Source organism: Dendropsophus ebraccatus, chromosome 14 (genome assembly GCF_027789765.1).
Source record: "Dendropsophus ebraccatus isolate aDenEbr1 chromosome 14, aDenEbr1.pat, whole genome shotgun sequence".
Lineage (NCBI taxonomy): Eukaryota > Metazoa > Chordata > Amphibia > Anura > Hylidae > Dendropsophus > Dendropsophus ebraccatus.
Window position 1 is genome coordinate 78,421,193 of NC_091467.1, and position 27,226 is coordinate 78,448,418.

Genomic DNA, 27,226 nt, shown 5'->3' on the forward strand with positions numbered 1-27,226 from the left:
TGAAGACATCGTGTCCATCATAGAGAAGACATCGTGTCCATCATAGAGAAGACATCGTGTCCATCATAGAGAAGACATCGTGTCCATCATAGAGAAGACATTGGGGGAGATTTATCAAAGGGTGTAAATATACACCTGGTGTAAACTGCCCACACCATCCAATCACAGCTCAGCTTTCAGCTCTGGTAGAACAAAAGAGGAGCTGTGATTGGTTGCTGTGGACAGTTTACACCAGGTGTATATTTACACCCTTTCATAAATCTCCCCCATTGTGTCCATCATAGAGAAGACATTGGGCGTCCATCATAGAGAAGACATTGGGCGTCCATCATAGAGAAGACATTGGGCGTCCATCATAGAGAAGACATTGGGCGTCCATCATAGAGAAGACATTGGGCGTCCATCATAGAGAAGACATTGGGCGTCCATCATAGAGAAGACATTGGGCGTCCATCATAGAGAAGACATTGGGCGTCCATCATAGAGAAGACATCGTGTCCAATCATTTATAGGGAACAGATTGTGGATTAGGCAGACGAGACAGTCACGGCCAGCGAGCCCTTCACATCGGAGACTCTATCAGAGGAGAAATCCACCAGGAGATATCGCTCACCGCCCCGGTACGGCACAATCTCCACCTGGCTGACTGTTTTTTGGTTTTTGCTCAGTTGGGGCACTCTGTAAGGGAAAACAATATACAGTATATATAAATATGAGAGAATATAGTATATATACATAGGAGAGAATACAATATATATATATATATATATATATACACATATATACACACACACACACATATATATATATACACACACATATATGGCAGAGAATACAATATATATATATATTAAAGATAAAATAGATTTATTTTTATCCCGTTGGTGAACAGTGCTGGACAATACCACACTGAGAGGAAGGGGTTAACACGTAGTCCTGATTGCCTCCCCTGACTGCAGGCTCTTCTGTTACGACCAACAAAACACAACAAATATGCAGAGAAGGGTCCGTGGAGCCTCAGTTACGAGTCTCAAAACACGGTAATAGCCAGATCTCCCTCTCTCCAGAGAAGGAAGCCCATTGCCAAGGGGCGCCTCCTAGTGGGGAGAGCACCAAACCACCCTGATACGTAGTCCCTTAAGTCCCACTCGGTTGCGAGTATTGGAACATAAATAGGGAAATACCAGGGTGGCCCCTTCTGTTACGACCCCTCTGACCCCTAACCTGTGTGACCCCCTCAGCTCCTGTCAGTGAAAGCTTGTGTTACGACTCCTCTGACCCCTAACCTTTGTGACCCCTCCGCTCCCATCAGTGCAGGCTCTAAGGTTAGAGGTCAGAGAAGCCATAACTCATGTGACCACTCCACTCCCGTCAGTGCAGCCTCTTCTGTTGTTATGACACCTCTGACCCCTAACCTGTGTGACCCCTCTGCTCCAGTGAGTGCAGACTCTTCTGTTACGACCCCTCTGACCCCTCCGCTCCCGTCACTGCAGGCTCTAGTGTTACAACTTATCTGACCTCTAACCTGTGTGACCCCTCTGCTCCCGTGAGTGCAGTCTCGTGTTATGATCCCTCTGCTCCCGTCAGTTCTGCTACACAGATCTCCTCATACTGTTGAACATTGGAGTGAATTTTAGCAGATCAGTTATAAGCAATTACGCTTAAAGTAGTATTGGGGGGGGGGGGGGCTGTGGGCCCCCTTGGTTTATGGGCTCAGTAGCAGCGGCAACCCCTATAGCTACACATATATAAAGACTGTAGAACTCCACCATACAAGATGCTGCCAATACTGCTCTAATGTATGGGGGATAGGTATTGATATTACGAACTGCGGGTTCTAGTAGCAAACTAAATACCAATAAGAGAACAACTGAACCTCTAATATATTACAACATATGAATTTTATTGTTAAAATTACAATACAATAACAAAATGATAAATAAATACACAATGATCCATGGCTGACAGAATGTTAAAAACGACAAACATACAATGAGGAGGCTGCTACTGATGGACACGAGTAAATAGATAAATAGGGCTTGAAAAAGGCTACGCCGAAACGTGCGTTGGGGTGGGGGCCGCCGGTGGACACATTGATTTCTATCATTTACGGTATGACACTTTGGTATCCTTTTCACTAGTTTAGATCTATGAATTCTTTATAGCACTCTTTTAGCTTGTTTACTATATAATTATTTCCTCATAGCTCTTTCTGTACTATACCCAGCACTTTAGTCTACCATCCATTTATCTATTTACTCGTGTCCATCAGTAGCAGCCCCCTCATTGTATGTTTGTCGTTTTTAACATTCTGTCAGCCATGGATCATTGTGTATTTATTTATCATTTTGTTATTGTATTGTAATTTTAACAATAAAATTCATATGTTGTAATATATTAGAGGTTCAGTTGTTCTTTTATTGGTATTTAGTTTCCCTATAGCTACACTACTGATGGTATCCATATAATACATGCTCCCCTTTTTACTGGCCCTCCACTTTCCTGATAATGGGGCACCCCAACTGGTGGACCCCAACTCTGTGACATCCATAATAAGGGATCTGAATATGGAATGGGACGGCCCCTGTAAATGAGACGGCCCCTGTAAATGAGACGGCCCCTGTAAATGGGACGGCCCCTGTAAATGGGACGGCCCCTGTAAATGGGACGGCCCCTGTAAATGGGACGGCCCCTGTAAATGGGACGGCCCCTGTAAATGGGGTTCTGAGGACATGATTGGGACATGGACCTGCCACCTCCACGTCTCGGAAGGCCGACTGCCAAGACATTGAATCACCGGAGTGAGTGTAGGTTGCAGGAGGCTTCAGCCATCCTTTGCTCCATGGACAGCCCCTTTAAGGACAGTGGAGTGACACATGGATGACATTCGTGATCAATAACCATGTTAACATTGCTTTTTGATGAGAGGAACTGTAAGAATTCAATATGGAAGTCAATGATGGAAAGGGTGAGACTAATCTGTTCTACTTTGTGCAAGCTTTACAGCTAGCCCTGGCAATGGGAGGCAGATGGGGCTATGCCAATCTACTAATCTCATCTTATACCAGAATCCTCTGATTACATCAGATCTGATAGTACACCCTTGGGAAGATGAAGCTGTAGGTGTGGTTTTCCCAAGGTGGTTGTGAAATCTAGAAATTTAAGAAACATAAGGAGAAGGGTGGATATTGCCAATTGCTGCCCATGGCCTGCACCTATATCCTTCCATTATTGGATGTTTCTTCAGCTGGACGGTAAGAGATGACGCATGTATACTGTATATGTTAGAGCTACTGGTGGAGCCCAGAGGTAAAGAGAGGCCTAAGGTGACTGGAGTATAAGAAGAGAGCGGCAAGAGCAGGAGAGGCAAGGGCGGCAAGGGCAGGGGCGGGGGAGGCAAGAACAGGGGCGGGGGAGGCAAGAGCAGGGGCGGGGGAGGCAAGAGCAGGGGCGGGGGAGGCAAGAGCAGGGGCGGCAAGAGCAGGAGTAGGGGTGGCAAGAGCAGGGGCGGGGGAGGCAAGAGCAGGGGCGGGGGAGGCAAGAGCAGGGGCGGCAAGAGCAGGGGCGGGGGAGGCAAGAGCAGGGGCGGGGGAGCCAAGAGCTGGGGCGGTGGAGGCAAGAGCAGGGGCGGGGGAGGCAAGAGCAGGGGCGGCAAGAGCAGGGGCGAGGGAGGCAAGAGCAGGGGCGGCAAGAGCAGGAGTAGGGGTGGCAAGAGCAGGAGCGGGGGAGGCAAGAGCAGGAGCGGGGGAGGCAAGAGCAGGAGCGTGGGAGGCAAGAGCAGGGGCGGCAAGAGCAGGAGTAGGGGTGGCAAGAGCAGGAGCGGGGGAGGCAAGAGCAGGAGCGTGGGAGGCAAGAGCAGGGGCGGCAAGAGCAGGGGTGGGGGAGGCAAGAGCAGGGGTGGCAAGAGCAGGGGCGGCAAGAGCAGGAGCAGGGGCGGCAAGAGCAGGGGCGGGGGAGGCAAGAGCAGGGGTGGCAAGAGCAGGGGTGGCAAGAGCAGGGGCGGCAAGAGCAGGGGCGGCAAGGGTGGCAAGAGCAGGAGAGACAAGGGCGGCAAGAGCAGGGGTGGGGGAGGCAAGAGAAAGAGCAGGGGCGGCAAGAGCAGGGGTGGGGGAGGCAAGAGAAAGAGCAGGGGCGGCAAGAGCGGGAGCGGGGAGGCAAGGGCAGGGGCGGCAAGAGCAGGAGTGGGGGAGGCAAGAGCAGGGGCGGAAAGAGTGGCAAGAGAAAGAGCAGGGGCGGCAAGAGCGGGAGCAACAAGAGCAGGGCAAGGTTGTGAGGAAGAGGTGGTGAACAAGGATGGGAACTGTGAGAAGATGAGGTCACCACTGAGAAGATGAACAATCCTTGTGCTCCAAGAATAATATAGCCATGAAAGGGACAAGCCTATCGTGGTTTGCAGGTTTGGCTGAAGTCTCTCTATAAAGTCTGCCAGAGCCGTGGGAATGGTCACCAGTGGGCGGTGAGCCTGCAGCAAACCCCACACTACAGGTTTTCTATAACAATTCATACTTACTGAATGGTGATCTGCTCCTTTACCAGCCCACTGCCCCCAACCGTGAGGACACCGTCAGCAATGTCTTCTGGCATGGGATTGGTGAATGTGATCTCCACCCTGAGAGGGTTATTCAGCTTGGCTTGCCGCATGGCCTGTAATAGAGAACATCAAATCCCATGGGAATTCTCTCAGCAGAGATGCCCTGTACTTAACATGGAGAAAGTGAGGCAAGTGGAATCCCGAGCACAGCAGGGATTCCGCTCGGAATTTCCGTCTGTTTTCTGCAGAAGAACGGGCCCTAATAGTGAAGGGCTTTGCTAGTCCCAGCAGCCAGCTGCCGCTCCACTACAGGTACTGGGAAAAACTGGATCCAGTGTTGGGAAGCTTCTCCCAGTGTCCCAGGACTGGCTTTAGCTTTTCCCAGCACCCAGAGCGGCAGCCGACTGCTGGGACTAGCAAAGCCCTTCATTATTACTGTAAATTTGCTCATCTAATAATAATAATAATTTGGATTGGTCTACCCTGACTCATTGTGATGGGGCTCATCTAAGGCACAACAGGGGGTTACAGAACAGAACGGTGTCCCTGTCCTTATAACTTTTGAAAGACTGTATCCAGGCCCTGTCTCCTGCTATATAACAGCTATACTTACTGTATCCAGGCCCAGTCTCCTGCTATATAACAGCTATATAACAGCAGTACTTACTGTATCCAGGTCAAGTCTCCTGAAGGCAGTTATATAACAGCTATACTTACTGTATCCAGGTCCAGTCTCCTAAAGGCTGCTATATACCAGCTATACTTACTATATCCAGGTCCAGTCTCCTGCTATATAACAGCTATACTTACTGTATCCAGGCCCAGTCTCCTGAAGACATTTGTACTTACTGTATCCAGGCCCAGTCTCCTGAAGGCAGCTATATACCAGCTATACTTACTGTATCCAGGCCCAGTCTCCTGAAGGCAGCTATATAACAGCTATACTTACTGTATCCAGGTCCAGTCTCCTGAAGGCAGCTATATACCAGCTATACTTACTGTATCCAGGTCCAGTCTCCTGCTATATACCAGCTATACTTACTGTATCCAGGTCCAGTCTCCTGCTATATAACAGCTATACTTACTGTATCCAGGCCCAGTCTCCTGAAGGCAGCTATATAACAGCTATACTTACTGTATCCAGGTCCAGTCTCCTGAAGGCAGTTATATAACAGCTATACTTACTGTATCCAGGTCCAGTCTCCTGAAGGCAGTTATATAACAGCTATACTTACTGTATCCAGGTCCAGTCTCCTGCTATATAACAGCTATACTTACTGTATCCAGGTCCAGTCTCCTGAAGGCAGTTATATAACAGCTATACTTACTGTATCCAGGTCCGGTCTCCTGCTATATAACAGCTATACTTACTGTATCCAGGTCCAGTCTCCTGACTTTTATATAACAGCTATACTTACTGTATCCAGGTCCAGTCTCCTGACTGCTATATAACAGCTATACTTACTGTATCCAGGTCCAGTCTCCTATAGGTATCTATATACCAGCTATACTTACTGTATCCAGGTCCAGTTTCCTGAAGGCAGCTATATAACAGCTATACTTACTGTATCCAGGTCTAGTCTCCTGAAGGCTGCTATATACCAGCTATACTTACTGTATCCAGGTCCAGTCTCCTATAGGTATCTATATACCAGCTATACTTACTGTATCCAGGTCCAGTCTCCTGATGGTGAAGGGCGACCTCAGGCCATTAAACATTAGGACGTCTAAGTTATTTCGGGGGGTTTGGACCCCTTGATCAGACAGCTAACAATAAGCCTAGTGAACGTTCCGTACACATCGGACACATTTTCCTTTATTGGATTTGGAGACGTAACGTGTGGCCTTCTCTTACCTTGAGCATGATGGGCGGATTCTTCAGGATGATGACGGTCTCCACCAGGAGTTTTCCTCCTTTGTCGTCCTCACACACGGCCACGGCTTTGATCATGTTATCCGTGGTTATGGCGTTCTCATACTCGCTGTACGGTATAGTGTACGGGATGACGCTCTCTGGAAGAAGACAAAAGAATAAACTGAAGAATGACGGCGATCTTTGTTAGAACGTAAGAAAACCCTCCAAAGCTCGGTCACAGTCTGAGGACTGACCTTGGTTTGGCCCCAGCTTCATGGTCTGAGCGTTGGTCAGGACGTCCTTCACGGCGGCGTTGGTATACACGATAGCGGAGGCCGTCAGTCTGACCTGTAGACTTAGCTCCTCAGCGCTGGGATTCTTCAGGTTCAGGGTGAAGGAGACATCTTGGCCGACCTCTATGTCGCTGCTGTGTTTAAAGCTGCCAGTAAAATTGGGTTTGGGTGCTGGTTCTGTATCGGCGGCTGAGAATGCAACGGGGCCGCCTCTCGCTCCATAGGCCGTAGTCGCCAGCTTCATTCGAGCCTTCTTAAATATTTCTCTTTCTTTGGCGCTGCCTGGAAATGTACATGAAGAATCTTTAGTGAAATACTGAGAATTCTCAGAAAATAGTTAGCCAGTCACATGACCCCAGCTGTCCAATCTGCTCGAGAGTTCTACATATAGGGGGACATCTATGGCATAGACCATGGAGAAGGCCTCCTCCCGCGCCCATTTTACTGTGAGAGACAGGCGCAGGTCATGCCAGATTTACCAAGATCCAACAGGGAAAAGGAGGCGGGCTTAACCCAAGAATGGCGGAACAGGAATCCAGTCCTGGTGCATGTCCCCCAGAGCTGAACTCACAATGTTTGCCCTTTTATTTTTCTCTCTGCATGTTTAACCCATAGCGCTTGTATCGTTCACCTTCAGACCCACACGGCCCTTATTATACTTCATTTTCCATAAAATATTCCGCAAAACCAGAAAAAATGTATTAGGTAAAATTGGAAAAAAAGCAGCTATTTTTCAAGTTTCATTTGGGTTTCATGTTGTAAATGTGACACCTTCTCATCTCTGTCCCCAGATCAGTGCGACTACAGCCAGACCGAACCGAAACACACAACTTTGATTTTTCTGCTTTTACAAAATTAAAACCTCTTTTCATAAATGCCCCCCCCCCACCCCCCGTGAGTTTTTTTGTAAAGTCAGGGCTGGGGACCTGGCAGAGGGCTGGGGACCTGGCAGAACCACTGTGCAGAGCTATCAGAGCTGCGTCCTTTCTCCAGCGAAGCTAAACTAAGACTCCTCCTTCACCCAAGGGAAGAACTTCCTAACCAGCGTGTAAGGTGCGCTGTGGTTGGATGGAAAGCGTGAAACAGAAGAGAAAAGGTGATAGGACAGAATGAAGTAAAGATCCTACTGATTCAAAGAATCTGGTACACATAAATACAATAACCCTTTGAGACACTTCAGCTGTGCAGCTTCCATACTTCAATATACAATACAGCGACATCTAGTGGTCATCTTTAGTAATACTTTGGCTGCAATAAGACCACAAAAAGTACAGACTTTTACGAAGGGTGTGAATAATAGCAAGATCCATAGTGGGACACCACAACTACACTGATGTCTCCTCCTCCTGTACCAGTCACTACACTGATGTCTCCTCCTCCTGTACCAGTCACTACACTGATGTCTCCTCCCCCTGTACCAGTCACTACACTGATGTCTCCTCCTCCTGTATCAGTCACTACACTGATGTCTCCTCCTCCTGTACCAGTCACTACACTGATGTCTCCTCCTCCTGTACCAGTCACTACACTGATGTCTCCTCCTCCTGTACCAGTCACTACACTGATGTCTCCTCCTCCTCCTGTACCAGTCACTACACTGATGTCTCCTCCTCCTCCTGTACCAGTCACTACACCGATGTCTCCTCCTCCTCCTCCTGTACCAGTCACTTCACTGATGTCTCCTCCTCCTGTACCAGTCACTACACTGATGTCTCCTCCTCCTCCTCCTGTACCAGTCACTTCACTGATGTCTCCTCCTCCTGTACCAGTCACTACACTGATGTCTCCTCCTCCTGTACCAGTCACTACACTGATGTCTCCTCCTCCTGTACCAGTCACTACACTGATGTCTCCTCCTCCTCCTGTACCAGTCACTACACTGATGTCTCCTCCTCCTCCTGTACCAGTCACTACACTGATGTCTCCTCCTCCTCCTGTACCAGTCACTACACTGATGTCTCCTCCTCCTCCTGTACCAGTCACTACACTGATGTCTCCTCCTCCTCCTGTACCAGTCACTACACTGATGTCTCCTCCTCCTCCTGTACCAGTCACTACACTGATGTCTCCTCCTCCTCCTGTACCAGTCACTACACTGATGTCTCCTCCTCCTCCTGTACCAGTCACTACACTGATGTCTCCTCCTCCTCCTGTACCAGTCACTACACTGATGTCTCCTCCTCCTGTACCAGTCACTACACTAATGTCTCCTCCTCCTGTACCAGTCACTACACTGATGTCTCCTCCTCCTCCTGTACCAGTCACTACACTGATGTCTCCTCCTCCTGTACCAGTCACTACACTGATGTCTCCTCCTCCTGTACCAATCACTACACTGATGCCTCCTCCTCCTCCTGTACCAGTCACTACACTGATGTCTCCTCCTCCTCCTGTACCAGTCACTACACTGATGTCTCCTCCTCCTGTACCAGTCACTACACTGATGCCTCCTCCTCCTCCTGTACCAGTCACTACACTGATGTCTCCTCCTCCTCCTGTACCAGTCACTACACTGATGTCTCCTCCTCCTCCTGTACCAGTCACTACACTGATGTCTCCTCCTCCTCCTGTACCAGTCACTACACTGATGTCTCCTCCTGTACCAGTCACTACACTGATGTCTCCTCCTGTACCAGTCACTACACTGATGTCTCCTCCTCCTCCTGTACCAGTCACTACACTGATGTCTCCTCCTCCTGTACCAGTCACTACACTGATGTCTCCTCCTCCTGTACCAGTCACTACACTGATGTCTCCTCCTCCTCCTGTACCAGTCACTACACTGATGTCTCCCTCTCCTGTACCAGTCACTACACTGATGTCTCCTCCTCCCCCTGTACCAGTCACTACACTGATGCCTCCTCCTCCCCCTGTACCAGTCACTACACTGATGTCTCCTCCACCTGTACCAGTCACTACACTGATGTCTCCTCCTCCTCCTGTACCAGTCACTACACTGATGTCTCCTCCTTCTCCTGTACCAGTCACTACACTGATGTCTCCTCCTCCTCCTGTACCAGTCACTACACTGATGTCTCCTCCTCCTCCTGTACCAGTCACTACACTGATGTCTCCTCCTCCTCCTGTACCAGTCACTACACTGATGTCTCCTCCTCCCCCTGTACCAGTCACTACACTGATGCCTCCTCCTCCTCCTGTACCAGTCACTACACTGATGTCTCCTCCTCCTCCTGTACCAGTCACTACACTGATGTCTCCTCCTCCTGTACCAGTCACTACACTGATGTCTCCTCCCCCTCCTGTACCAGTCACTACACTGATGTCTCCTTCTCCTGTACCAGTCACTACACTGATGTCTCCTCCCCCTGTACCAGTCACTACACTGATGTCTCCTCCTCCTGTACCAGTCACTACACTGATGTCTCCTCCTCCTCCTGTACCAGTCACTACACTGATGTCTCCTTCTCCTCCTGTACCAGTCACTACACTGATGTCTCCTCCTCCTCCTGTACCAGTCACTACACTGATGTCTCCTCCCCCTGTACCAGTCACTACACTGATGTCTCCTCCCCCTCCTGTACCAGTCACTACACTGATGTCTCCTCCTCCTGTACCAGTCACTACACTGATGTCTCCTCCTCCTGTACCAGTCACTACACTGATGTCTCCTCCTCCTCCTGTACCAGTCACTACACTGATGTCTCCTCCTCCTCCTGTACCAGTCACTACACTGATGTCTCCTCCTCCTGTACCAGTCACTACACTGATGTCTCCTCCTGTACCAGTCACTACACTGATGTCTCCTCCTCCTCCTCCTGTACCAGTCACTACACTGATGTCTCCTCCTGTACCAGTCACTACACTGATGTCTCCTCCTGTACCAGTCACTACACTGATGTCTCCTCCTCCTCCTGTACCAGTCACTACACTGATGTCTCCTCCTTCTCCTGTACCAGTCACTACACTGATGTCTCCTCCTCCTGTACCAGTCACTACACTGATGCCTCCTCCTCCTCCTGTACCAGTCACTACACTGATGTCTCCTCCTCCTCCTGTACCAGTCACTACAATGATGTCTCCTCCTCCTGTACCAGTCACTACACTGATGCCTCCTCCTCCTCCTGTACCAGTCACTACACTGATGTCTCCTCCTCCTCCTGTACCAGTCACTACACTGATGTCTCCTCCTCCTGTACCAGTCACTACACTGATGTCTCCTCCTCCTGTACCAGTCACTACACTGATGTCTCCTCCTCCCCCTGTACCAGTCACTACACTGATGTCTCCTCCTCCTGTACCAGTCACTACACTGATGTCTCCTCCTCCTCCTCCTGTACCAGTCACTACACTGATGTCTCCTCCTTCTCCTGTACCAGTCACTACACTGATGTCTCCTCCTCCTCCTCTACCAGTCACTATACTGATGTCTCCTCCTCCTCCTCCTGTACCAGTCACTACACTGATGTCTCCTCCTCCTGTACCAGTCACTACACTGATGTCTCCTCCTCCTCCTCCTGTACCAGTCACTACACTGATGTCTCCTCCTCCTCCTGTACTACAGCATCATGGGAGTCATATATATACACACACACACACACACACACACATATATATATATATAGATGAGGTCCTTACCTTCAGGGTACTTATAGCTGCTGGTTACATCGGCCCGGGCGTTGGAGTGTAAGGCCTTGGTGCTGGTTAATCTTCCCACTGATCGTGCGTTTGCGCTGATCTTCTTCTTGGAGTTATCGGCAGTGATCAGCCAGTCCGTTATGTCGGCATTTACCTCAGCGAATACAAAAGGTGCATCGTAATCCAGGTCCACGTCACCCTCCTTAATGGCCGTCACAGAACAGGGGCCGAGACGATATAATCCTATGGCAGAGAGCAGAGATTACTGTTCATAGGATATGTATATTACTTTCCCATTACTGATCATAGTATATATATATATATATAATTTAAATGTGGTTTAAGATACAGTGCTGTCCCTGTATTTCTTCAAATATTTTATGGTTTCAAGACAAACAATATGCATGCATCTAGCGCCACTACCCTAACTCCGATATTGGTTACAGTACTTAGGTGAAATGGCACTTACTCCAGTTGCATGTAAATGTGCGATACGCTATTCCGTGTAGATACTAATGGCAGCTCTTACGATATGTAGATATTTCTCCGTTCCGTGTAGATACTAATGGCAGGTCTTACGATATGTAGATATTTCTCCGTTCCGTGTAGGTGATAGTGGCAGGTCTTACGATATGTAGATATTTCTCCGTTCCGTGTAGGTGATAGTGGCAGGTCTTACGATATGTAGATATTTCTCCGTTCCGTGTAGGTGATAGTGGCAGGTCTTACGATATGTAGATATTTCTCCGTTCCGTGTAGATACTAATGGCAGGTCTTACGATATGTAGATATTTCTCCGTTCCGTGTAGATACTAATGGCAGGTCTTACGATATGTAAATATTTCTCCGTTCCGTGTAGGTGATAGTGGCAGGTCTTACGATATGTAGATATTTCTCCGTTCCGTGTAGATACTAATGGCAGGTCTTACGATATGTAAATATTTCTCCGTTCCGTGTAGGTGATAATGGCAGGTCTTACGATATGTAGATATTTCTCCGTTCCGTGTAGATACTAATGGCAGGTCTTACGATATGTAGATATTTCTCCGTTCCGTGTAGATGATAATGGCAGGTCTTACGATATGTAGATATTTCTCCGTTCCGTGTAGATGATAGTGGCAGGTCTTACGATATGTAGATATTTCTCCGTTCCGTGTAGATGATAGTGGCAGGTCTTACGATATGTAGATATTTCTCCGTTCCGTGTAGGTGATAGTGGCAGGTCTTACGATATGTAGATATTTCTCCGTTCCGTGTAGGTGATAGTGGCAGGTCTTACGATATGTAGATATTTCTCCGTTCCGTGTAGATACTAATGGCAGGTCTTACGATATGTAGATATTTCTCCGTTCCGTGTAGATACTAATGGCAGGTCTTACGATATGTAAATATTTCTCCGTTCCGTGTAGGTGATAGTGGCAGGTCTTACGATATGTAGATATTTCTCCGTTCCGTGTAGATGATAGTGGCAGGTCTTACGATATGTAGATATTTCTCCGTTCCGTGTAGGTGATAGTGGCAGGTCTTACGATATGTAGATATTTCTCCGTTCCGTGTAGGTGATAGTGGCAGGTCTTACGATATGTAGATATTTCTCCGTTCCGTGTAGATCATAGTGGCATATATATATATATATATATATATATATATATATATATATATATATATATACATACATATCGTAAGACCTGCCATTAGTATCTACACGGAACGGAGAAATATCTACATATCGTAAGACCTGCCATTAGTATCTACACGGAACGGAGAAATATCTACATATCGTAAGACCTGCCATTATCATCTACACGGAACGGAGAAATATCTACATATCGTAAGACCTGCCATTAGTATCTACACGGAACGGCGAAATATCTACACACCGTAAGACCTGCCATTATCATCTACACGGAACGGAGAAATATCTACATATCGTAAGACCTGCCACCATCATCTACACGGAACGGAGAAATATCTACACACTGCAAGACCTGCCATTAGTATCTACACGGAACGGAGAAATATCTACATATCGTAAGACCTGCCACTATCATCTACACGGAACGGAGAAATATCTACATATCGTAAGACCTGCCACTATGATCTACACGGAACGGAGAAATATCTACATATCGTAAGACCTGCCACTATCATCTACACGGAACGGAGAAATATCTACATATCGTAAGACCTGCCATTAGTATCTACACGGAACGGAGAAATATCTACATATCGTAAAACCTGCCACTATCACCTACACGGAACGGAGAAATATCTACATATCGTAAGACCTGCCACCATCATCTACACGGAACGGAGAAATATCTACATATCGTAAGACCTGCCATTATCACCTACACGGAACGGAGAAATATCTACATATCGTAAGACCTGCCATTAGTATCTACACGGAACGGAGAAATATCTACATATCGTAAGACCTGCCATTAGTATCTACACGGAACGGAGAAATATCTACACACTGCAAGACCTGCCATTAGTATCTACACGGAACGGAGAAATATCTACATATCGTAAGACCTGCCATTAGTATCTACACGGAACGGCGTATCGCACATTTACATGCAACTGGAGTAAGTGCCATTTCACCTAAGTACTGTAACCAATATCGGAGTTAGGGTAGTGGCGCTAGATGCATGCATATTGTTTATATATATATATATATTACCAACTCATTATTACTTGTATCTATGCACCACTATACATACCCTGTGGGGGAGATTTAATAACGGGATTTTACTAGATGTCGTCTATTTCTGCTATATCACAAATAGACTGGTCTATTGAAAGTGCAATTTACCATCAGGGATAAGCCTGGTCTATTTACCATCAGGGATAAGCCTGGTCTAGTTACCATCAGGGATAAGCCTGGTCTAGTTACCATCAGGGATAAGCCTGGTCTAGTTACCATCAGGGATAAGCCTGGTCTAGTTACCATCAGGGATAAGCCTGGTCTATTACCATCAGGGATAAGCCTGGTCTAGTTACCATCAGGGATAAGCCTGGTCTATTTACCATCAGGGGTAAGCCTGGTCTAGTTACCATCAGGGATAAGCCTGGTCTATTTACCATCAGGGATAATCCTGGTCTATTTACCATCAGGGGTAAGCCTGGTCTATTACCATCAGGGATAAGCCTGGTCTAGTTACCATCAGGGATAAGCCTGGTCTAGTTACCATCAGGGATAAGCCTGGTCTATTTACCATCAGGGATAAGCCTGGTCTATTTACCATCAGGGATAAGCCTGGTCTATTTACCATCAGGGATAAGCCTGGTCTATTACCATCAGGGATAAGCCTGGTCTATTTACCATCAGGGATAAGCCTGGTCTATTACCATCAGGGATAAGCCTGGTCTATTTACCATCAGGGGTAAGCCTGGTCTAGTTACCATCAGGGGTAAGCCTGGTCTAGTTACCATCAGGGATAAGCCTGGTCTATTTACCATCAGGGATAAGCCTGGTCTAGTTACCATCAGGGGTAAGCCTGGTCTAGTTACCATCAGGGATAAGCCGTGTCTATTTACCATCAGGGATAAGCCGTGTCTATTTACCATCAGGGATAAGCCTGGTCTATTTACCATCAGGGATAAGCCTGGTCTATTTACCATCAGGGATAAGCCTGGTCTAGTTACCATCAGGGATAAGCCTGGTCTATTTACCATCAGGGATAAGCCTGGTCTATTTACCATCAGGGATAAGCCTGGTCTATTTACCATCAGGGATAAGCCTGGTCTATTACCATCAGGGATAAGCCTGGTCTAGTTACCATCAGGGATAAGCCTGGTCTATTTACCATCAGGGATAAGCCTGGTCTATTTACCATCAGGGATAAGCCTGGTCTATTTACCATCAGGGATAAGCCTGGTCTAGTTACCATCAGGGATAAGCCTGGTCTAGTTACCATCAGGGATAAGCCTGGTCTAGTTACCATCAGGGATAAGCCTGGTCTATTTACCATCAGGGGTAAGCCTGGTCTAGTTACCATCAGGGATAAGCCTGGTCTATTACCATCAGGGATAAGCCTGGTCTATTTACCATCAGGGATAAGCCTGGTCTAGTTACCATCAGGGATAAGCCTGGTCTATTACCATCAGGGGTAAGCCGCGTCTATTTACCATCAGGGATAAGCCTGGTCTATTACCATCAGGGATAAGCCTGGTCTATTACCATCAGGGATAAGCCTGGTCTAGTTACCATCAGGGGTAAGCCTGGTCTAGTTACCATCAGGGATAAGCCTGGTCTATTTACCATCAGGGGTAAGCCTGGTCTAGTTACCATCAGGGATAAGCCTGGTCTAGTTACCATCAGGGGTAAGCCTGGTCTAGTTACCATCAGGGATAAGCCTGGTCTATTTACCATCAGGGATAAGCCTGGTCTAGTTACCATCAGGGATAAGCCTGGTCTATTACCATCAGGGATAAGCCTGGTCTATTTACCATCAGGGATAAGCCTGGTCTATTACCATCAGGGATAAGCCTGGTCTATTACCATCAGGGATAAGCCTGGTCTAGTTACCATCAGGGGTATGCCTGGTCTATTTACCATCAGGGATAAGCCTGGTCTAGTTACCATCAGGGATAAGCCTGGTCTAGTTACCATCAGGGATAAGCCTGGTCTAGTTACCATCAGGGATAAGCCTGGTCTATTTACCATCAGGGGTAAGCCTGGTCTAGTTACCATCAGGGATAAGCCTGGTCTATTTACCATCAGGGATAAGCCTTGTCTAGTTACCATCAGGGATAAGCCGCGCCTATTACCATCAGGGATAAGCCTGGTCTATTTACCATCAGGGATAAGCCTTGTCTAGTTACCATCAGGGATAAGCCGCGCCTATTACCATCAGGGATAAGCCTTGTCTAGTTACCATCAGGGATAAGCCTGGTCTATTACCATCAGGGATAAGCCTGGTCTATTTACCATCAGGGGTAAGCCTGGTCTAGTTACCATCAGGGATAAGCCTGGTCTATTACCATCAGGGATAAGCCTGGTCTAGTTACCATCAGGGATAAGCCGCGCCTATTACCATCAGGGATAAGCCTGGTCTAGTTACCATCAGGGATAAGCCTGGTCTATTACCATCAGGGATAAGCCTGGTCTATTTACCATCAGGGATAAGCCTGGTCTAGTTACCATCAGGGATAAGCCTGGTCTATTACCATCAGGGATAAGCCTGGTCTAGTTACCATCAGGGATAAGCCGGGCCTATTTTCTGTGGTGCTGATTTGTTTGGCTCAGAATTGTCTCTAAATGGTCTCATTGTTCCCGCTTTGCCTCCTGGGTAATGAGCGGTTTCTTCTCCCTTTCTTTCTCAGATTCCGTCATGCAGAGGATTATGTCGCATTCGGTTGGACTATGTTGTTGACCAGTGGACTTTAACCCCTAGGCGACCCTGGGCGTACCTGTATGTCCTGGGCTGTCGCCTAGGGATGTTCAGAGCAGTGCCACGCGGCGACCCCGCTCTAAACCGCCGTGGTCCTGGGTGCGGCATGTAGCCCGGGACTGCGGCTATTAGCGGGCTTTGTCCGATTGCTGTGACCGTTAAGTAATTGGATGCAGCCAAGAGTAATAGATCTATGCTGTATAACTATACAGCATAGATTTCAATGAGAGATCAGAGTGCTTATACTAGAAGTCCCCCAGGGGGAATAACCCTAACCCCAGGGGGGAATAACCCTAACCCCAGGGGGAATAACCCTAGCCCCAGGGGGGAAGAATAACCCTAACCCCAGGGGGGAAATAACCCTAACCCCAGAGGGGGGAATAACCCTAACCCCAGAGGGGGGGAATAACCCTAGCCCCAGGGGGGGGAATAACCCTAGCCCCAGGGGGGGGAATAACCCTAGCCCCAAGGGAGGGAATAACCCTAGCCCCAAGGGAGGGAATAACCCTAACCCCAGGGGGGGAATAACCCTAACCCCAGGGGGAGGGGAGAATAACCCTAACCCCAGGGGGGGGAGAATAACCCTGACCCCAGGGGGGGGGGGGAATAACCCTAACCCCAGGGGGGAATAACCCTAACCCCAGGGGGGAGGGGAGAATAACCCTAACCCCAGGGAGGGAATAACCCGTAGCCATACAGAGCCGTAAAACATTGATATCCCGGAGCCATACAGAACCGCATAACATTGATATACCGGAGCCATACAGAGCCGTATAACACTCATGTCCCGGAGCCGTATAACACTCATGTCCCGGAGCCGTATAACACTCATATCCCGGAGCCGTATAACACTCATATCCCGGAGCCGTATAACACTCATATCCCGGAGCCGTATAACACTCATGTCCCGGAGCCATATTACACTCATATCCCGGAGCCATATTACACTCATATCCCGGAGCCGTATAACACTCATGTCCCGGAGCCGTATAACACTCATATCCAGGAGCCGTATAACACTCATATCCCGGAGCCGTATAACACTCATGTCCCGGAGCCGTATAACACTCATATCCCGGAGCCGTATAACACTCATGTCCCGGAGCCGTATAACACTCATATCCCGGAGCCGTATAACACTCATATCCCGGAGCCGTATAACACTCATGTCCCGGAGCCATATTACACTCATATCCCGGAGCCGTATAACACTCATATCCCGGAGCCGTATAACACTCATGTCCCGGAGCCGTATAACACTCATATCCAGGAGCCGTATAACACTCATATCCCGGAGCCGTATAACACTCATGTCCCGGAGCCGTATAACACTCATATCCCGGAGCCGTATAACACTCATGTCCCGGAGCCGTATAACACTCATATCCCGGAGCCGTATAACACTCATATCCCGGAGACATATAACACTCATATCCCGGAGCCGTATAACACTCATATCCCGGAGCCGTATAACACTCATGTCCCGGAGCCGTATAACACTCATATCCCGGAGCCGTATAACACTCATGTCCCGGAGCCGTATAACACTCATATCCCGGAGCCGTATAACACTCATATCCCGGAGCCGTATAACACTCATATCCCGGAGCCGTATAACACTCATGTCCCGGAGCCGTATAACACTCATATCCCGGAGCAGTATAACACTCATGTCCCGGAGCCGTATAACACTCATATCCCGGAGCCGTATAACACTCATATCCCGGAGCCGTATAACACTCATATCCCGGAGCCATATTACACCTCTATACAGTCAGTAATACTGCATATAGCACAGACCGCCATCATTGTGCAGCATTATACAATAATGGGTTTGTTCTCAAACAAAAAAAATTCTTTCAAATCACCTGGTGCCAGATACAGCTGGGTATACAGATTTGTAGTTCTCTTCTATATAAGAAAATCTCCAGTCTTCCAGTACTTATCAGCAACTGTATGTCCTGCAGGAAGTGGTGTATTCTCTCCAGTCTTCCAGTACTTATCAGCAACTGTATGTCCTGCAGGAAGTGGTGTATTCTCTCCAGTCTTCCAGTACTTATCAACTGCTGTATGTCCTGCAGGAAGTGATGTATTCTCTCCAGTCTGACACAGTGCTCTCTGCTGCCACCTCTGTCCATGTCAGGAACTGTCCAGAGCAGCAGCAAATCCCCATAGAAAACCTCTCCTGCTCTGGACAGTTCCTGACATGGACAGAGGTGGCAGCAGAGAGCACTGTGTCAGACTGGAGAGAATATACCACTTCCTGCAGGACATACAGCAGCTGATAAGTACTGGAAGACTGGAGAGAATACACCATATCCTGCAGGACATACAGCAGCTGATAAGTACTGGAAGACTGGAGATTTTTATAAAGAAGTGAGTTACAAATCTGTATAACTGGTACCAGTTGATTACGGGTAATCGGGGGGGGGGGGGGGGTTACAGGTAATGCGGGGGGGTTACAGGTAATCTGGGGGGGTTACAGGTAATGCGGGGGGTTACGGGTAATCTGGGGGGTTACGGGTAATCTGGGGGGGGTTTACTGGTAATCTGGGGGGGGTTACGGGTAATCTGGGGGGGTTACGGGTAATCTGGGGGGGGTTACGGGCAATCTAGGGGGGTTACGGGTAATCTAGGGGGGTTACGGGTAATCTGGGGGGTTATGGGTAATCTGGGGGGTTACGGGTAATCTGGGGGGTTACGGGTAATCTGGGGGGTTATGGGTAATCTGGGGGGGGCTACGGGTAATCTGGGGGGGTTACGGGTAATCTAGGGGGGGTTACGGGTAATCTGGGGGGGGTTACGGGTAATCTGGGGGGTTTACGGGTAATTTGGGGGGTTACAGGTAATCTGGGGGGGGTTACAGGTAATCTGGGGGGGGTTACGGGTAATCTGGGGGGTTACGGGTAATCGGGGGGGGTTACGGGTAATCTGGGGGGGGGGGTTACGGGTAATCTGAGGGGGGGTTACGGGTAATCTGGGGTTGTTATGGGTAATCTGGGGGGGTTATGGGTAATCTGGGGTTGTTATGGGTAATCTGGGGGGGTTACAGGTAATCGGGGGGTTACAGGTAATCTGGGGGGGTTACGGGTAATCTGGGGGGTTACAGGTAATCTGGGGGGTTACAGGTAATCTGGGGGGGTTATGGGTAATCTGGGGGGGTTATGGGTAATCTGGGGTTGTTATGGGTAATCTGGGGGGGTTATGGGTAATCTGGGGGGGTTTTGGGCAATCTGGGGGGGTTACAGGTAATCTGGGGTGGTTATACATCACAGTGATAATTGGCCATTATAATGTTAATACCGGCGATTGCCGATGAGGGAACGGGCCGGGACGGACCCCCACACACTACCTCCGGTAGCTGGGGGGATGGGGTGGGGGCCTTACTGGCACCGCAGCTCCATTCTCTGCCATCGCCGGTCACTAAGGGGTCAGTATTAGAACCTGTGGCCCCCCTCAGTAGGGATGGATTAGTCCAATCTCTCCTCGGCGGCTGATCACACCTCAATACGAAGGCTCCACAGATGAGCGCTGATCTCCATGATGGCCGCTGATCCCTGCCTGACATTGGGCGGAGCCCCCGCTCATCCTCTACAATGATTCCTTTACCTTCACTCTCTTCCTGTGGAGTGGCGTCCAGCACCTGCCATCCATTGTAAGCCGCGCCAATGTCACTGCGGGCAAACCAGGCCTCAACCCAGACGTGGAAATTCCTATCGAGACAGAATTATAGGTGAGGATCAGCTTCACAATACCACGACGCACCCATCATCCATACACTACGCACCCATCATCCATACACTACGCACCCATCATCCATACACTACGCACCCATCATCCTCCTACTACACACCCATCATCCTCCTACTACGCACCCATCATCCATACACTACGCACCCATCATCCTCCTACTACGCACCCATCATCCTCCTACTACGCACCCATCATCCTCCTACTACGCACCCATCATCCACCCACTACGCACCCATCATCCACCCACTACGCACCCATCATCCATACACTACGCACCCATCATCCACCCACTACGCACCCATCATCCACACACTACGCACCCATCATCCATACACTACGCACCCATCATCCATACACTACGCACCCATCATCCATACACTACGCACCCATCATCCATACACTACGCACCCATCATCCTCCTACTACGCACCCATCATCCTCCTACTACGCACCCATCATCCTACTACTACGCACCCATCATCCTACTACTACACACCCATCATCCTACTACTACACACCCATCATCCATACACTACGCACCCATCATCCATACACTACGCACCCATCATCCATACACTACACACCCATCATCCATACACTACGCACCCATCATCCTCCTACTACGCACCCATCATCCATACACTACGCACCCATCATCCATACACTACGCACCCATCATCCATACACTACGCACCCATCATCCATACACTACGCACCCATCATCCTCCTACTACGCACCCATCATCCTCCTACTACGCACCCATCATCCTACTACTACACACCCATCATCCATACACTACGCACCCATCATCCATACACTACGCACCCATCATCCATACACTACGCACCCATCTTCCATACACTACACACCCATCATCCATACACTACGCACCCATCATCCTCCTACTACGCACCCATCATCCATACACTACGCACCCATCATCCATACACTACGCACCCATCATCCATACACTACGCACCCATCATCCACCCACTACGCACCCATCATCCACCCACTATGCACCCATCATCCATACACTACGCACCCATCATCCACCCACTACGCACCCATCATCCACACACTACGCACCCATCATCCATACACTACGCACCCATCATCCATACACTACGCACCCATCATCCATACACTATGCACCCATCATCCATACACTACGCACCCATCATCCTCCTACTACGCACCCATCATCCATACACTACGCACCCATCATCCATACACTACGCACCCATCATCCATACACTACGCACCCATCATCCATACACTACGCACCCATCATCCACCCACTACGCACCCATCATCCACCCACTACGCACCCATCATCCATACACTACGCACCCATCAACCACCCACTACGCACCCATCAACCACCCACTACGCACCCATCAACCACCCACTACGCACCCATCAACCACCCACTACGCACCCATCATCCACCCACTACGCACCCATCATCCACCCACTACGCACCCATCATCCACCCACTACGCACCCATCATCCATACACTACGCACCCATCATCCATACACTACGCACCCATCAACCACCCACTACGCACCCATCAACCACCCACTACGCACCCATCATCCACCCACTACGCACCCATCATCCACCCACTACGCACCCATCATCCACCCACTACGCACCCATCATCCACCCACTACGCACCCATCAACCACCCACTACGCACCCATCATCCATACACTATGCAATCACTTAAGGCACCGCTAACATACACAAACACACATTACTGACGCAGACACTGACTGACTGACTGACTGACACACACAGCTCTTCCAGCTTAATCTTCTCCCTCTTCCTCTCTGTCAGGCTGCTCTTCACGCTGTAAGGTTGAGGACCTCCGGGTCATGTGATCAGGTCCTTCCCCCTTCTCTCTCTGCTCCGTCTTCTGATCAGCCCCTCATCCTCCACTACAGTGAGTGGGCTGAGCATTAGAGCACCGGGCCCCTCTCCCTCCCTGGGCCCCTGGAGGGGCTTTGGGCCCCCACACTTGGCCAGGTAAGCTCTATGCTTACCATACTCCCTTACCATATGCTGTCACCACCTATAGACCACCCGACCACCCATCTGGCGCCATACTCCCTTACCATATGCTGTCACCACCTATAGACCACCCATCTGGCACCATACTCCCTTACCATATGCTGTCACCACCCATAGACCACCAAGCTGGCGCCATACTCCCTTACCATATGCTGTCTCCACCCATAGGCCACCCGACCACCCATCTGGCGCCATACTCCCTTACCATATGCTGTCACCACCCATAGACCACCCGACCACCCATCTGGCACCATACTCCCTTACCATATGCTGTCACCACCCATAGACCACCCGACCACCCATCTGGCACCATACTCCCTTACCATATGCTGTCACCACCCATAGACCACCCATCTGGCGCCATACTCCCTTACCATATGCTGTCACCACCCATAGGCCACCCATCTGGCGCCATACTCCCTTACCATATGCTGTCTCCACCCATAGGCCACCCGACCACCCATCTGGCGCCATACTCCCTTACCATATGCTGTCACCACCCATAGACCACCCGACCACCCATCTGGCGCCATACTCCCTTACCATATGCTGTCACCACCCATAGACCACCCGACCAACCATCTGGCGCCATACTCCCTTACCATATGCTGTCACCACCCATAGGCCACCCGACCACCCATCTGGCGCCATACTCCCTTACCATATGCTGTCACCACCCATAGGCCACCTGACCACCCATCTGGCGCCATACTCCCTTACCATATGCTGTCACCACCCATAGACCACCCATCTGGCGCCATACTCCCTTACCATATGCTGTCACCACCCATAGGCCACCCGACCACCCATCTGGCGCCATACTCCCTTACCATATGCTGTCACCACCCATAGGTCACCCATCTGGCGCCATACTCCCTTACCATATGCTGTCACCACTCATAGACCACCCATCTGGCGCCATACTCCCTTACCATATGCTGTCACCACCCATAGGCCACCCGACCACCCAACTGGCGCCATACTACCTTGCCATATGCTGTCACCACCCATAGGCCACCCGACCACCCATCTGGCGCCATACTCCCTTAGCATATGCTGTCACCACCCATAGGCCACCCGACCACCCATCTGGCGCCATACTCCCTTACCATATGCTGTCACCACCCATAGGCCACCCATCTGGCGCCATACTCCCTTACCATATGCTGTCACCACTCATAGACCACCCATCTGGCGCCATACTCCCTTACCATATGCTGTCACCACCCATAGGCCACCCGACCACCCATCTGGCGCCATACTCCCTTACCATATGCTGTCACCACCCATAGGCCACCCGACCACCCATCTGGCGCCATACTCCCTTAGCATATGCTGTCACCACCCATAGGCCACCCGACCACCCATCTGGCGCCATACTACCTTACCATATGCTGTCACCACCCATAGGCCACCCGACCACCCATCTGGCGCCATACTACCTTACCATATGCTGTCAGCAGTTTCTTCAGATTCTGCTCCTTCCTCATCAAAATAGCGGTCAACAATAAGATTCCCATCTGTGTCGTGAGCTGAGGAAAAATTGGTGATGACCCGAGCCGGAATCCCGAGACATCGCAGCACTGGAGATAGGTGGAAAGTACGGTCATGGGTCAGACCTTCCCACCGACAACCACGGAGGCTTCAGTGCAACAACTGACTCTGCATTACCCATCAGCCCCCATGGGCACCGGGCACACACTATGTACTGTATACAGCAATACCAACCTGTGCAGAGGACCCCCGCAAAGACCCAACACTGCCCAAACTCCACCGGTCCGCTCCTCATCCACTGGCGGAGGATCTCGGTGCTCCCGTTCCATTTGGTCGGCCTCTCTCCTCCCGAATAATCTCCGCTCCAGTTCCCCACAATCACTCCCTTATCATCCTGACTGTTGATCTAAACGCAAGAAGATTTATAGTGATTGAGTGTTTGTATTGAAGTAGAGGTGAAAAAGTGAGAGCCACGTCCGAGAGAGCCACGTCCAATGTCCGTAGAATCCAACATCACTTCTACACATGGCTCAGATGCCAGTACTAGTGGGCGGCATCAGTGGATAGTAATAATAGTATCAGTGGTTAGTAATAATAGTATCAGTGGTTAGTAATAATAGCATTAGTGGTCGGTATCGGTGGTTAGTAATAATAGTATCAGTGGCCGGTATCAGTGGTCAGTAATAATAGTATCAGTGGTCGGTATCAGTGGTTAGTAATAATAGTATCAGTGGTTAGTAATAATAGTATCAGTGGTCGGTATCAGTGGATAGTAATAATAGTATCAGTGGATAGTAATAATAGTATCAGTGGTTAGTAATAATAGTATCAGTGGTTAGTAATAATAGTATCAGTGGTTAGTAATAATAGTATCAGTGGTCGGTATCAGTGGTTAGTAATAATAGTATCAGTGGATAGTAATAATAGTATCAGTGGTTAGTAATAATAGTATCAGTGGTTAGTAATAATAGTATCAGTGGTTAGTAATAATAGTATCAGTGGTCGGTATCGGTGGTTAGTAATAATAGTATCAGTGGTTAGTAATAATAGTATCAGTGGTTAGTAATAATAGTATCAGTGGTTAGTAATAATAGCATTAGTGGTCGGCATCGATGGATAGTAATAATAGTATCAGTGGATAGTAATAATAGTATCAGTGGATAGTAATAATAGTATCAGTGGTCGGTATCAGTGGTTAGTAATAATAGTATCAGTGGTCGGTATCAGTGGATAGTAATAATAGTATCAGTGGCTAGTAATAATAGTATCAGTGGATAGTAATAATAGTATCAGTGGATAGTAATAATAGTATCAGTGGTTAGTAATAATGGTATCAGTGGATAGTAATAATAGTATCAGTGCTTAGTAATAATAGTATCAGTGGTTAGTAATAATAGTATCAGTGGTTAGTAATAATAGTATCAGTGCTTAGTAATAATAGTATCAGTGGCTAGTAATAATAGTATCAGTGGTTAGTAATAATAGTATCAGTGGTCGGTATCAGTGGTTAGTAATAATAGTATCAGTGGTCGGTATCAGTGGCTAGTAATAATAGTATCAGTGGTTAGTAATAATAGTATCAGTGGTTAGTAATAATAGTATCAGTGGTTAGTAATAATAGTATCAGTGGTCGGTATCAGTGGTTAGTAATAATAGTATCAGTGGATAGTAATAATGGTATCAGTGGTCGGTATCAGTGGTTAGTAATAATATTATCAGTGGTCGGTATCAGTGGATAGTAATAATAGTATCAGTGGTTAGTAATAATAGTATCAGTGGTTAGTAATAATAGTATCAGTGGTCGGTATCAGTGGTTAGTAATAATAGTATCAGTGGTTAGTAATAATAGTATCAGTGGTCGGTATCAGTGGTTAGTAATAATAGTACCAATGGTTAGTAATAATGGTATCAGTGGTCGGTATCAGTGGTTAGTAATAATAGTATCAGTGGTCGGTATCAGTGGTTAGTAATAATAGTACCAATGGTTAGTAATAATAGTATCAGTGGTCGGTATCAGTGGTTAGTAATAATAGTATCAGTGGTCGGTATCAGTGGTTAGTAATAATAGTATCAGTGGATAGTAATAATAGTATCAGTGGTTAGTAATAATAGTATCAGTGGTCGGTATCAGTGGATAGTAATAATAGTATCAGTGGTTAGTAATAATAGTATCAGTGGATAGTAATAATAGTATCAGTGGATAGTAATAATAGTATCAGTGGATAGTAATAATAGTATCAGTGGATAGTAATAATGGTATCAGTGGATAGTAATAATAGTATCAGTGGTTAGTAATAATAGTATCAGTGCTTAGTAATAATAGTATCAGTGGTTAGTAATAATAGTATCAGTGGTCGGTATCAGTGGTTAGTAATAATAGTATCAGTGGTCGGTATCAGTGGATAGTAATAATAGTATCAGTGGTTAGTAATAATAGTATCAGTGGTCGGTATCAGTGGTCAGTAATAATAGTATCAGTGGTCGGTATCAGTGGTTAGTAATAATAGTATCAGTGGTTAGTAATAATAGTATCAGTGGTCGGTATCAGTGGATAGTAATAATAGTATCAGTGGATAGTAATAATAGTATCAGTGGTTAGTAATAATAGTATCAGTGGTTAGTAATAATAGTATCAGTGGTTAGTAATAATAGTATCAGTGGTCGGTATCAGTGGTTAGTAATAATAGTATCAGTGGATAGTAATAATAGTATCAGTGGTTAGTAATAATAGTATCAGTGGTTAGTAATAATAGTATCAGTGGTTAGTAATAATAGTATCAGTGGTCGGTATCGGTGGTTAGTAATAATAGTATCAGTGGTTAGTAATAATAGTATCAGTGGTTAGTAATAATAGTATCAGTGGTTAGTAATAATAGCATTAGTGGTCGGCATCGATGGATAGTAATAATAGTATCAGTGGATAGTAATAATAGTATCAGTGGATAGTAATAATAGTATCAGTGGCCGGCATCAGTGGATAGTAATAATAGTATCAGTGGTTAGTAATAATAGTATCAGTGGATAGTAATAATAGTATCAGTGGATAGTAATAATAGTATCAGTGGATAGTAATAATAGTATCAGTGGTCGGTATCAGTGGATAGTAATAATAGTATCAGTGGTCGGTATCAGTGGTTAGTAATAATAGTATCAGTGGTTAGTAATAATAGTATCAGTGGTTAGTAATAATAGTATCAGTGGCTAGTAATAATAGTATCAGTGGTT

The 27,226-nt window shown here is 47.9% G+C and overlaps 1 protein-coding gene across 1 annotated transcript in view; it reads right to left on the reverse strand.

Moving 5' to 3' along the window:
- Positions 1–234: 234 nt before the first annotated feature.
- LOC138771703 (protein-glutamine gamma-glutamyltransferase E-like) overlaps positions 235–27,226 on the reverse strand; it is a 95,120-nt gene continuing 68,128 nt past the window's right edge. Inside the window, exons 6-13 of the mRNA XM_069951612.1 lie at positions 24,236–24,407; positions 23,955–24,090; positions 20,284–20,387; positions 11,276–11,518; positions 6,641–6,961; positions 6,387–6,544; positions 4,511–4,644; positions 235–678 (exon numbers count right to left, since the gene is read on the reverse strand). Coding sequence (XP_069807713.1) covers positions 528–678; positions 4,511–4,644; positions 6,387–6,544; positions 6,641–6,961; positions 11,276–11,518; positions 20,284–20,387; positions 23,955–24,090; positions 24,236–24,407 — 1,419 coding nt within the window. The 3' untranslated portion in view covers positions 235–527. The remainder of the gene's footprint in view (positions 679–4,510; positions 4,645–6,386; positions 6,545–6,640; positions 6,962–11,275; positions 11,519–20,283; positions 20,388–23,954; positions 24,091–24,235; positions 24,408–27,226) is intronic.